The sequence below is a fragment of the Symphodus melops genome, assembly GCF_947650265.1.
Source record: "Symphodus melops genome assembly, chromosome: 1".
NCBI lineage: Eukaryota > Metazoa > Chordata > Actinopteri > Labriformes > Labridae > Symphodus > Symphodus melops.
Window position 1 is genome coordinate 36527464 of NC_136691.1, and position 12927 is coordinate 36540390.

The 12927-nt window shown below is 40.3% G+C and overlaps 1 protein-coding gene across 1 annotated transcript in view; it reads left to right on the forward strand.

Moving 5' to 3' along the window:
- Positions 1-12513, forward strand: part of LOC306826061 (transmembrane protein 132D) — a 28868-nt gene extending 16355 nt beyond the window's left edge. Inside the window, exons 4-9 of the mRNA XM_079347136.1 lie at positions 3421-3613; positions 5667-5810; positions 9273-9478; positions 9734-9998; positions 10393-10584; positions 10669-12513. Coding sequence (XP_079203262.1) covers positions 3421-3613; positions 5667-5810; positions 9273-9478; positions 9734-9998; positions 10393-10584; positions 10669-11982 — 2314 coding nt within the window. The 3' untranslated portion in view covers positions 11983-12513. The remainder of the gene's footprint in view (positions 1-3420; positions 3614-5666; positions 5811-9272; positions 9479-9733; positions 9999-10392; positions 10585-10668) is intronic.
- The last annotated feature ends 414 nt before the right edge of the window (positions 12514-12927 follow it).

Here is a 12927-nt window from a genome sequence, read left to right on the forward strand (position 1 = left end):
CAGGTTTTTCCAGATCAAATGCAGCTCTTTGGGTGCCTGAGAAGTCCTTAACTTGCCTTATAACCCCATTAACAGGGGCAACACTCTTTCCCTAACAAGTATCTTATCTCAGATGTGATTTTAAGTTCATCTGAGTGTGGCTTTCTGTCATTAAACTCAGGTGAATGGACTTCAGTCACACATGCATGGCCCTCACCTCCTAACCTCACCTTGCATTGAGAAGGGAATCTTCTGTCGATCTTCTCTCACCTGAAGTTACACCTCTCTTTCAGTTCTTTTGAAGTACATGGAGCTGTATAAAGTAGTACAGGCTAAAACATTAAAAACAGTGACTACTAAGTGTCTTATTAATAACTAAGCTAGCAGCTGAGTCAATAGAAAGGCACTATAGTAAATGTGTAAATGTAGTGAAAATTCTCCCAATCAATCGATCGTCTGCAGTGTGTCTAGTTCCAACCTTGAGGGCTGAATGGTTTTGCTTAGCCCCCCAACAGAAGGGTACCAAAAAAGTAGGATGGTACAGATCAGTTATTTTTGTATCATTCCAATTAAACTAGTCGAACACAGGCTTTAACGTCCAACATAATTTATGTTGTCATTTATGCACTTTATTTCGTATTCCCCTGTCAAGCCAACCATGGCTTCTGAAACCATTGAGATAAAACTTAAACAGTAGGCTATGTTAATGTCTGCCTCTGGAGCATGCTAAAAGAAATGCTTGTAAAAATTAAGCTGTAATCTCTGAGTGAATGGATGGCCTAGCTGGAAAAGAGCAAGTGCATGTAGCCAGCTTTCTCCACGATAAGAAGAGAATAAACTAATACAAGTAGTTAAAGGATAATACATTCTCAGAAAACTTTGTTTCAAAGTGATGTGCAATAAAAGACATCAGCTGAGTCCAGTGCAGGGATTCATTAAACCATGTGGAAAATAAACGTGGGTTTGTGTGATACTTCATGGAATAAAACAGAGCCAGAACACTGGCCTTATATGCGTGTTATTATTGGTTTGACCTCATTAAGTTGTTTTCCCCATTTCATATGGATTACGACATTGTTTATCACTACTTGTATTTTGTGAAAACATATTCTTCCACTCAGTCATTTCTGCTAATCCTCTCTAAAATGTCATGAAACCAACAGCACCCCTGCAGAGAGCCACTACTGTCACACCACACGGGGATTTCTCTGACTTTTTGTCGTACCGCTTTTAGTGAGCACTAAAAGCATTTGCTGTGTCTGTACATTAAAGCTTTATTATCCTCTGTTGCAGCAGCGTGTTTGGGATCTTTTAATATAAAGCGCTGCTACTCACAGAGCAGCAGTGCCATCTGTAAACAAGTTGTTTAAGCATCATTCCTCTACATAACAATGACTGATGCCGTAAATAACACAGGGATATCCTCCTTCTTATGGTTTTCTGTGTTAATGCATACTTAAGGCGATATAGGCACGCTTACGTGAGTCCAGCATATCTTGTTTTGATATTTGAATAGAATAGTATTATCATCCTTTAATCTCAGGTCTCTGAACAATATGCTAAGATTATTCAATTACATTAAACCTCTGTCTCGACCCAAATAAGGGGAGATAATGCAACACTGAGTGAGAAGGAGATACAGAAAGAGGACTTTAGGGTGCTTTGTTGTTGAGTTTTGAACTTAGTGGAGGATTAACAAAATATGATTTGCAGTTTCTCCCATTGTTTTTACTTTAATGCAGCAAATCGGCTGGTGTGCGAGCCTGTTGAGGTCACTTTTATGCAGCAAACAGGACTTATTGTTCATCTGCTCAACTCTGACACAGATATTTATAACATGCACACACCGATACACAAGCTCTGATAATGTCCATGGAGGTACATGCATGCTTATTGCATTTTTTCGCCTCCAATATATCTTTTCTATGGTTCAATACAGTGCCAAGAAAGTATGCTAACTTGGGCCATGGGAGAAAATTGAATCCATGGCTAGGACACTCTGTTCTAGCTGGCATCAGTGAGAGGCCATTATAAGTTACAAAGGCTTATGATGTGTTGTGTATGCAGCAGGATGCTGTCCTTGCACAGCCTTTTTTATTCAGTACACATTTAACAGCACCCACGACTCAGGAGGAAGGCCAGCGTGGATAAGTTCAGTTTTATCCTTTCTTTATTTTAGTTTGGGAGAATGCTGGGAGTTACAGAACCATCTGCAAGTTTCAAAGAAAGGGATTGGGTTGCAACTGGGAAATCACCCTTTTCGTTAATATATCTTCACTTTCTTACCAATCAGCCAAATTCTAAACAGCTTAATGTTACTTTTTAAGACGGAAAACCCCAAATCCCAGGTCATTTTTTGTTTACTTTTTTATTATTATTATTTTTTTTATCAGTAAACATCTGTCTACTTAATATGTACACATTATCCAAACCATACAATATATTAGCTGCTGGTTACTGCAGTCTACAAAGATAAATTATATTTTGATCCTACATTAAATGAGCATATTGAAACATTATCTTTTCATACGTATGTCGCAGCAGCAGTCTACATGCACATTTCCATTTGAATCTGCTTTTGGTGAAAGTGATCTACATGACATACAAAAACATAACAAAAACTGTGACCATAAGCATCACTGAAGTTTATTTGCCTGTATGATGATGCATCAATTGTCATATCTTTTGTTTAATCTATTATTAATTGTATTTGAATGTTTTTTATTATAGCGATACAAAATCCCTAAAAAATGTTGAGTCTAAAGGACATTGGATCAAATGAGGTTCCGTGCTAAAAGTGTGTTAGCATGTGGAATTAGCATTTAGATTTAAGCACTGCTATGCAAAGAAAAGCCTCACAGAGCTGCTAGCATGGCTGTAGACTCTTATCTAATCAAATGTCTAACATCCTAATCATCAACCAAAGTGTGTTTCTCTTTTCTTACACAAAGAACACAGTAAAACAAAAGCCTTTTTAATGCACTTTCCTTTGGGCTCCGCTAACCGATAAAGATTCTGATCTACTCTGACTTGTCCTCCTGTACAGAGAACAATGAGCCACAGGCTGAGGGGCAGGATACGCTGCACTATAATCACTGCACCTTTATTCAAACCTGATTATCTCTACAGGAATTGAATGTGTGAAGAGAGAGTGTTGCAAAACCCCAGTGGATACATAATCGTGTTAAGTGTCAGGGGCTGTGATGGAAAGATTCTTTGTTTCTGGTGCTAAAATCACATTATAAAGACAGAAAAAAGAGTTCTAGCCCTCACAGTTGTGTCCTGCACAAATCATAAAATTAATAACGTGATGTAATAATAAAAAGTCTTTCAAGAAAGCCTTCACATAGAGCCAGCTGTTCTGGTTTGGACCTATAAACAGATATTTTTGCATGTGTGGTAGCCTACGCATATTTTTCTAACCAGTCCTGTTCTGTTCAGGCTTGAGAGCAGCCTGCTGGAGGTGCTCCAGATGGATTTTGAAGTGGAGGAGCTGAGCAGCCCTCTCGACAGTCAACTCATCATATGGAAGCTGGAGCTACCTTCCGACTCCAAAAACATGGCCAAGACTGAAGGAGCCATGAGGATCTATACCACTCAGAGAGACTTTGTCGGCCTGGCTCCTCTTGTAATGGTGAGTTAGCCGTCACAACTAATCATGATACAAACCTGCATTGACATTACTGACAGCCGTGTTTCCGATAATTGCAACACTCAGACTGCGTCTGATTGAGCGTTGGTGCATGAATTTATCATAAAATGCACTTTGCTCTGATCCATTCTTGTCTGGTTCGTGCACACAGAAGACTGGATATGTTTGGGGTTGTTTAGTAGCCTAAATGGGTTCTATTTTGAGCAGAGTGTGACCTTGTGTTGTTCCTGTCAGCTAGTTGATGTCTCTCTTCTGTGCTGTTCTGCTCTGTTCTGGCGTGCAATATGTGGTCATTCATTCCTCCAAACAGCTGCTTCATGTGCATCTATTTTGGTGCTAGCGGCCTCTTTATCATGCTACCTCTATAATTAATCCATGATATAATCTGAACTGTTAAATACGGAACATTACACAAGAGTTTATAACACCTTGAATTACAATATTGAATCTAATGTATGTGTCACCTCTCGGTCAATGGCTTCTTAGTGCTTTAGTGTCTGCAGGAAAGTCATGTAACAATGACAAACACTTCCATGATCCAGCTAGACTCATTTTTTTCTGCTTCCTAGTATTTGTTTAATCACTTATAATGAACCAAACATGTCATTTATACAATCAAAAGTTCAGAAGTGTTATACTTTAGGTTGTACTTCTGGGCATAAGATTAATTTTATTCAACAGTACACTCTCACAGAGCTGCATTTCCATCATTATGAGGCCAGAGTGCTTGAAGTTATGGGGATATGCCACAGTGTTCTGATTTGTGAATTTGACATGGTTCATCTCTCTTGTGGATTAGAAGGCGACCTCAGGCAAAGGGCCAAACAGGAGGAGATTTGATGGCTGGCTAGAGGGGACATTATCACTGACTGATCACTCTCAGACTTGCTCTATGAACTACAGCAAGCGCTGGAGCTCAATACTTCTATATAATTGCAGACGTCTCACTGACACAGGCTGCAGATCTGTATTTTTAACTGTACTGTAATGACAATTAAAAGAAGTGAAGACGTGAAATTGAGTTATTTTTGGTTCATTTGAACCACTTTTTTATAGTTGAGGAAGTCTTATCCATCTGCTTCATTTTAGTGCTTTGAGTGGCCAAGTGTCACTGTACATTTCAATCAAGTGAAAATGCACAGAACCTGAATGGGCAGCACTCCAATGCTCTCTTACTGATTCAGACCCACGGTATTCAATTATTTCAACTTCATTTCAGTCAGTGCATGTAGACACATATCCATCTGCTTCCTGCTCACACTTTGATTGTCCATGCATGCATGTCTGCAAAAAAACCCAGTAACAACACACAGTTGAAAAAAATTACAACCTTATATTTAGCCTTGTAACCAGAACAACGATACAGTGAATGGTATGTGTCCTGCATTTGTGTTGAATATACTGTGTAGCAAAACCCAGTTCTTTGACACAGACTTTGACATTTTAATAGAAACCAACTCATTTGACAGTTTCAGATCCTCGGGAGCTACTGGGTCGCTGCGTCTCTCTCAAGAACACTTTGACATGGGACACAGAGACCCAGAGATCGAACGACAATCCCCTGTGAGAGTAGACGACTCATCTGCTCTACCTGCCACAGCTGTTCTATTTAAAAGTCACTTGAGCTTTAAAGAAGATGTGCTTTAAATTTGGGGAAAAACATTTCCTGTTATTGCAGGTTTATTATTTCATATTATTGTTCCAAATCCATAGCTCTAGTTATATGATCATGTTTGAACTGGTGTGACAAGACGTGACTATCATCCTCATGCAATCATTGCAGACTGCTCAAATACAAAAACACAAAAAAAACGGTAATATTTATCATGATGTGTACCGCTGCCGTCTTGGCCAGGTCACCATTATGAAAGAGATTGATCTCAATGGGTTAATTAACTGGTTAGATAAAGGTTAAATAATAAAGCATGTGCTTGAAAACATCAATAAATGTCTATGCTTGAATGTACTGTCTTAAACAGGGGAAGCTGGCAAATGCCTAATAACTCTCGCTAATTCCCTCTGACTTTTTCGACAGGACACAGAGATCCTTAACACAGCTGTTCTGACCGGGAAGAAGGTGGTGATGCCTGTGAGGACGGTAGCTGTGGAAGAAGATGGATCGGTCACTGATGTGTCTGACTACACAGATTGTAGCTCGACAGATGAAGATGTTCTCAAGGTAAGATCAACTCCCCCCTGCTGCTTGTTATACACACAACAGCAAAATGTTGATGCATAAAACAACCTTCTGATTCATCAATTTTAATTTATCTGGTTCTATGCATTCCTAACATAAGCGTTTCATGATGTGGAAAATGAAAAGGTTAAGGTCTAAATGTTCTGATTAATTTTCAAATATTTCATTTCAATTTTCATTCAACCTTGGTCTGTTTTGTGTTGTGCAGAACAAACAGCTTGGCTCTGCACCAATAAATTAAAGAATGTTTGATCTTTTTTGTTGTGTCAGGATGATGTGGCATCGCTCGGCCGGTGTTGCAAAGCTCCTTTGAAAACTTTGAAAAGCGTTGCATGCAACAAGATACTTTACATTATAATCGGTTCAACAAAAGCAATCCAACAAGAGGGGCTTTGTTCGATTTAATTATCAAAAATATGATGGCACATGATTAAGGTTGCAAAGAGTTCCTCCTTCAAAAATTAAACCAAAAACAACAAAAAAAAATTTATATATTACAATGTGGACATTATAATATCAAAAGTAATTTCATTATGTTTAGACCTATGTCATGTATATTTTGTTAAGTACTCACATATGTCCAACAGTTAATAAAGCCCGAGAATCCGCAGATGTTGTAGTTGTAGCGGTCTTCTCATGGCAGCCACCATGACACACAAAACATTATCTTTGTCGTGGAAAAACAGGCTGTTACATCAAGGGCCGCTACATGAGGAAGCTGGAATTGTTCCTGAAAGTTGTCTAACTGTTGCTGTATGTACAGCTGAGATAAAAACGCCATGTAAATTATACTCGGATACATTAGCTTGTCGGTAAACATATTCTCTTCTGGACTGTTTGTCTATCCAATGATTCTCCGCTAGCCTCAACCCCGAACATTAACAATTCCTTCTGGATTGTTCCTGGGGAAGAATAACATATTTACATGAACCTATATACATTTGTTTATGATATCATTGTCTTAATTTGTACTTTCAGTAGTTAACTATTAAAAAAACAGTCAGTGAGCATAACAATCTGTCAGTAACGTCCTCACAGTCTGATACTGTGCTCCCATCCTTTGACTTGTCCTTTTTATCCTGTGAACCTGAGCACGGCTGACTGCTAAAAGCCGGCTTTGTTTTCTAATGAAATTGTTAGTCAACCCTCTAGCCTTTGAGTTCAGAGGCTTTGAATGTTTTCACTCAAGGTTAAAGTGGAACTGTAAACAAAGGATTAAGATATTTTGGGGATTTCGGCCCAACAATATAATTTTTTTTTGCCGGTAAAAATGTCTCAAAGCAGGTTCATGAAACAACATGTCTCAGATTATTACGATTTTTGCTCAAAACGACGCACCAGGGAGGAGAGTGACAGTACAGTATGCCGTGCACATGTACTGTATTAAGAGCAGATGGGTGTTGGCGGTAAGAAAAGCAGGATTACACAAGGATATCAAGAGGCTTGATGCAGCCTAAATCATTCTTTTCAACCTTGTAACATAGTCGTCTTTGCTGTTGTTCTGAGCTTACTGTAGCTCTATGTGTATTTGCTGACCGGAGAGCAGCTTCACTCGCATATATTCCATTTAATCTTCTTAGTCTAACAGACTGCTTGTCTCCGATATCTTTTCTCTTCTGGTGTGCCTGAAAAGTATCAAATCTGCAAGTGATATACTGTATGTGGAAAAAGGATTTATCTGGAATGGATAGCTCATGTGACAAAACAAAAGCAAAATGTAATCTGCTGTGATGAAAAGGTTTTTCAATGTGAATCAATGACGGAGAGACAAACTGTGCACCAGCTCTCTTCTTCAGGTCTGATTGACATTGGACAGTTAAAGCAGGGCCAAATTGTTCACTAACGTGGCTTTGTTGATGAATAAATTCAATTATTGGCACTATGGTTTTATGATTTACATTGTACATAATCTTGAACATATAAGTTTTTAATTACCTGTTTATATTTTTAGCTAATTGTTATTATTTAATGTTTACGTTGTACAGAGAGAGCACAGTCTACCAAAGTTAAATTCCTTGTGTTTTAAACGTACCTGGCCAATAAATCTGATTCTGATACATCAAGCCTGAACTCAGTGTAACGCTTCTCCACTAAATTTGCCCCTTCGCAATAGATTAATTCAGCAAATTCATGAAAACTTATTTAACTTGTATTATTTGCAGAAGGAAACTTCAATCAGAATTTTGTAAGTGAAGCGTGATTGTTTTGCATTTTTTAATTTCCCTGTGATGAAAGTCAAATCCCATTTTAAAACCATATCTGTTTTGACACCAAAAACACCAAGGGACATTCTTGGCTGCAGGGTGAGATTGTGACAGGGATGAGTGGGCTGATGACACATTAAAATGGCATTCCCTTTTAACTGAGGCTTCAGTATATTATTTAAACATGGACGATGGAAGTTCAGCGTCTTGGAAGAGTGTTGGAAAACAGATTAGAGGCTGACTGCCTTCACACTGAACTGAAAACACGAACAACTCTGAAGTCTTTACCACAAGTTCTAGTTTGTTTTTCAATGCGTGGAATAGGAATTTTCCATAACAACTCTTTAATGGCTCTCGTGACTCACATTAAGAATCTGGATATACGGTCAATCAAGCATAGGGTTATTTGCTGAGATAAGGTCAAGGCATCTCATTGAGCTGCAAGGATGACACATAATGATGTGGTCATTCTAAAGTTTAAGCACAAGTCATGGGTGCAGGATGACTGACGCTCGGATGCAATGATGACACAAGATGCTCTCAAAAGTAGAGGGTCCCTGTGACTGCTCATCTTCTTGCTATTCCTACACCTCCTTAGGCTATCTGTCAAAGTCACTGTTTTTTCCCCTCCACTCCCCCGCGCACTTCAGGGGCTGGTGACTGAATTTCAATGCTGCGTTAATTATCCAATTTGTTTAAAGTGGCGACTGTCGAGAGGAACAAGGAAAACCTCCCGAGTCATGTCTCAAAATGTCCATGAGATTTTTTTGAGCAGTTGCCCAAATTTACCAAGGTCACCTTTGAGATAACGCTGTAATGAATGCACTACGCTGTGAAGGACTGATGTTCAGCTCTGCACCACATGATATGTTGATTTACATAAAATTGCAATGCTGCCCGTTCCTTAAGCTTCGGACTGGTGATCATCACAGTAGTTTATTACATCCAGTTGACATTACTATGGTAACACATGCAGCGCAAAACTGCCACAGGGCCATTTGTTGTTGTGAGAATGGTCTATTTGTGAATATAGTGACTTTTATGAGGATGTTTGATTATTTTTTGTCCTAGGTTAGATGACTAACATCTCCCTCACTGAGGACAGTCTCACTCTGAGTTTGATATAGATTGTTTACACAAGCGTACTTGAGCAAAGTTGTTGAATTTATCAGGTGAATTAAAATGATAAGATATTGAGTCTGTGAATGATTAATTACTTTTTATTTATTTTCCTTCTCAGGTATCAGACAGGTGCGACTATGTCTTTGTGAACGGCAAAGAGACCAAGGGCAAGGTGAAGATGCTGGTGAACTTCACCTACAGCTACCTGAATGCTCAGCTTGAACTGAATGTTTGGATGCCCCGACTCCCCCTCCAGATCGAGGTGTCAGACACAGAGCTGAGTCAGATCAAAAGCTGGAGGGTCCCCATACTTACCTCCAAAAGGTGGGGCACAAAAAAACTCATAAAAAAACCTGCCCTTATTTGGTGTCTAAATGGATTTCTAGATTTGTTCTTTACCCCTTGTAAAACCAAATCATATCCTTCCAAGGTTTTAGGTTTGATTCCATTACATAATGTACTGTAATATCACAAAATAAATCCAATCAAGCAAAGAGATGGGGTTGAGTGATTGGAATATAGCAGGTCAGAACATTTACTGTGTGACAGGTGTGACCTGCATGTTTTTTTTTTGCTCAGAGCGGGATGGAACAGTGAAGAAGACGACAGGAAGGGGAAGGGCTGCATGCTGCAGTTTCAACATGCTCTGGTGCGGGTACTCACACACTTTATAGCAGAGCAGGAAGACCCTCGGGATCCAAAGGCCTTTTTCCTGGGCTCAGATTGGCAGGTGGATGTGACCAGACTGGTTCGATACTTCATGAAGGTGGAGGACACTCGAGTGGCAAGAATACAGGCAGGAAGGGTGCTGTCTGGGCGAGATCCTGGGACCACCAGCCTTCAGGTAGTAAAGAAAACAATTGCACTGATTGTTATTTGGCCTGATGGTCTTTGTAGTCCATAAGTTGATTTAAATTAATGACCATTAAGAAAAATGTGTCAGTTTGTCTCAGTTTCCAAAGTTTCTTTCCAGCCTTCTTAAAACGACTATTCAAAATGCAGTCCTTGACTGGAAATATTTGAAATGCTTATCTGAAGTGGATAGAAAAGAATCTCCAATCAGTATTGCACCCAAGGCATTGAAATAAATGGATGGAAGTAGTTTACTTAAACCACCAAAAGTTGTAATAAAGCGCAGAGGTTTTACTTGGATAGGTTTTAATTGAACATTGTAACTAAATTGTCCATGACAAGGAGAGTTGACTTAACTGACTCTATCTGATATTGTTCTGTGACAGGTGTTTTCTCCACTCTCTGACACAATCTTGGCTAAGACAACTATCAAAGTCTTGGATGATAAAGTGACCATTACAGAGTTGGGGGTCCAGCTTGTATCAGGTCTCTCCATGACCTTACAGCTTAGTCCTGGAAGCAACAGGGCCATCGTGGCTACCACAACCACACAGGAGGTTTTACGGAGTCCAAAACAGGTAAAAGTCTATTTCCATTTAAATGGGGACTAAATGCTGATTTGAAAGCACCATGATCATTTATGCTGTTTACTGTTCTTTCAGGAAGCTTTGGTCAGTGCCTGGGTGCAGTTCAGTGATGGCAATCAGACGCCCCTTGACATTTATGATCCTGCTTTCTACCGAACGACGGTGACATCCCTAGATGAAGGGGTGGTATCGGTGCAAGGGACACCTCCGACTGTGGTGGCAGTAGGCGAAGGAGAGGGAGTCCTGGTCAGAGTTGAGATTTCAATCTGTGAGGTCTGCCAGAAGTCCAAACGGAAAAGCACTGTAGCTATGGGAAGTGGAAGTCTCAAGGTCAAGTTTCGGGTGAGCAGCAGGCGTTCACAAGGCAACACCAGCTTGGACAGCAGCACTGTTAGCAGCAAGGATAACGACAGTGACTATGGGAATAATGGCGGAGACGTGAACAGGGGAAAAAAGCAGAGGAAGCCGTCCCAGGATCCTCCAGCAGGAAACCCAAACTCAGAAAGGGAGGAGGGAGCCAGACAGAAGATCACAACCACGATCAAATCGACAGAACGAACCTTCATTAGCAGTGGCAGCCTTGGAGGAGTTGGCAAGATCAGCAGCACAGGAAATGCTGGAAATCCTACCAGTCTTGTAAACACGAGCATGATGAGCAGCCCCAGTGACGGCAGCAAAACATACGGCTCGGACAATATGATAGCCGAGGATATGAGCAGTGTTAGCTTTACTAGCACTGTAAAGGCTCCTGGGAACCTGGTAAACTCTTACAACTTCCCCCCAAAGGTGGAGGTGCCTGGGCAGAAGACAACAGAAGTAGAAATTGGTGGGGAAGAAATGCTGGCCAACAGGCCGCTCACAGACTTGGAGATTGGCATGTACGCTCTGTTGGGTGTTTTTTGCCTGGCCATTCTTGTTTTTCTGGTTAATTGTATTTCTTATGTCATAAAGTTCAGACACAAGAAGCCTCCCTCTCACAGCCAGGAGCCCACTGGGCACAGGCATGACTGGGTATGGCTCGGCACAGACGCTGAGCTGGTGATGAGTGTGCCGGGCAGTCCGGTCCAGCAGGACTCCCACACGACAACCACTGTCATAGACATTGGGACTGACAAAACGGCCTCTTTGTCTCGAAGGCCCAGTTGCCTGGCCTCTGTGACGGACTCTCCAATCAGCTGTGTGGGCTCCATCAGGAACAAACCTATGCACAGCGAGTCCATCCACTCGCCCACCAGCAAGAGGAAGAGAGTCCAGTTCACCACCTTCTCCACGTTGGAGCGCCAGCAATCGCCCAGAGAGAACGGCCACGGCATCCACTGGGTTGGGAAAGGCGACAGTTGTGAGGAAGAACCCCAAGTGCCCCTTGCACAGCCTGGGGACCAGTTATAATACCGGACCTGATCAGGCCTCACATGTACAGTAGATGTGGCTTTGATCACCTTAATGCCTTTGTGACTCCAATAACTGTCTAGAATATGTGATTTTGGACTTGCCCTCCGCTACATTTCATTACCTTTTCAAGGCCTTTTACGTGTACATGTTCTGTATATTACTGTGAATATCAAAGTGTGGATGCAAATGGTAATGTTTTAGATGGCTGAACAGATGGACTCTTACTTACACCATTTTTTAAGCCACAAAGTATTACTGCTGCATGTGGATATATGTCTCTCAATTTTTGCACTCACATGCTGGTGTATACAATATAAAGTATCTTTAAGAACAAACATATTGATCACCCATAATCATGAGGAACTCTGCGTCACAGAAATGAGTTTCACCAAAAATGTGGCTTTGACGAAACATGACTCTAAGTGAAATAGTTGTTTTCTATTATGTGATATCCAAGACCTGTTTATTTGTGAACTTAAGTTGAACAAATTTTCACTATTTATTTTCATTAAAACATTTTGATCTCAAGTATTGCATTTCACTATAACTATTTTTTCAGCGTTTTTCTTTTATCCACATCCCTTTACTGATGTTTGTTTGAATGTTGTCTTATGCTTAGTATAACAGCTGCTTCACAAATGTTTTACAGTGTCTTCAGAGGCATTCATTTTTTCCCCCACTACATTGCAAAAACAACCTTCGTAACAGCAAATTACTAGAACCTTTAGTGACCCTCTGCCCTTTAAACAAATTGAGTTTTTGCCGTGCCTTTGAAGATGTGCAACTCAAATGTTGCACCTTATTAAAAATGAATGTGGTAGTATATAGAATACAGGAGAGGAAAAATATATTGAAAATGTATTTACCATAAGAATATGAGTTGATTCTGCTCTTTGTTTTTGTAAAGGTTTAGTAACACTGGATTGTCTCACAAAATGAACA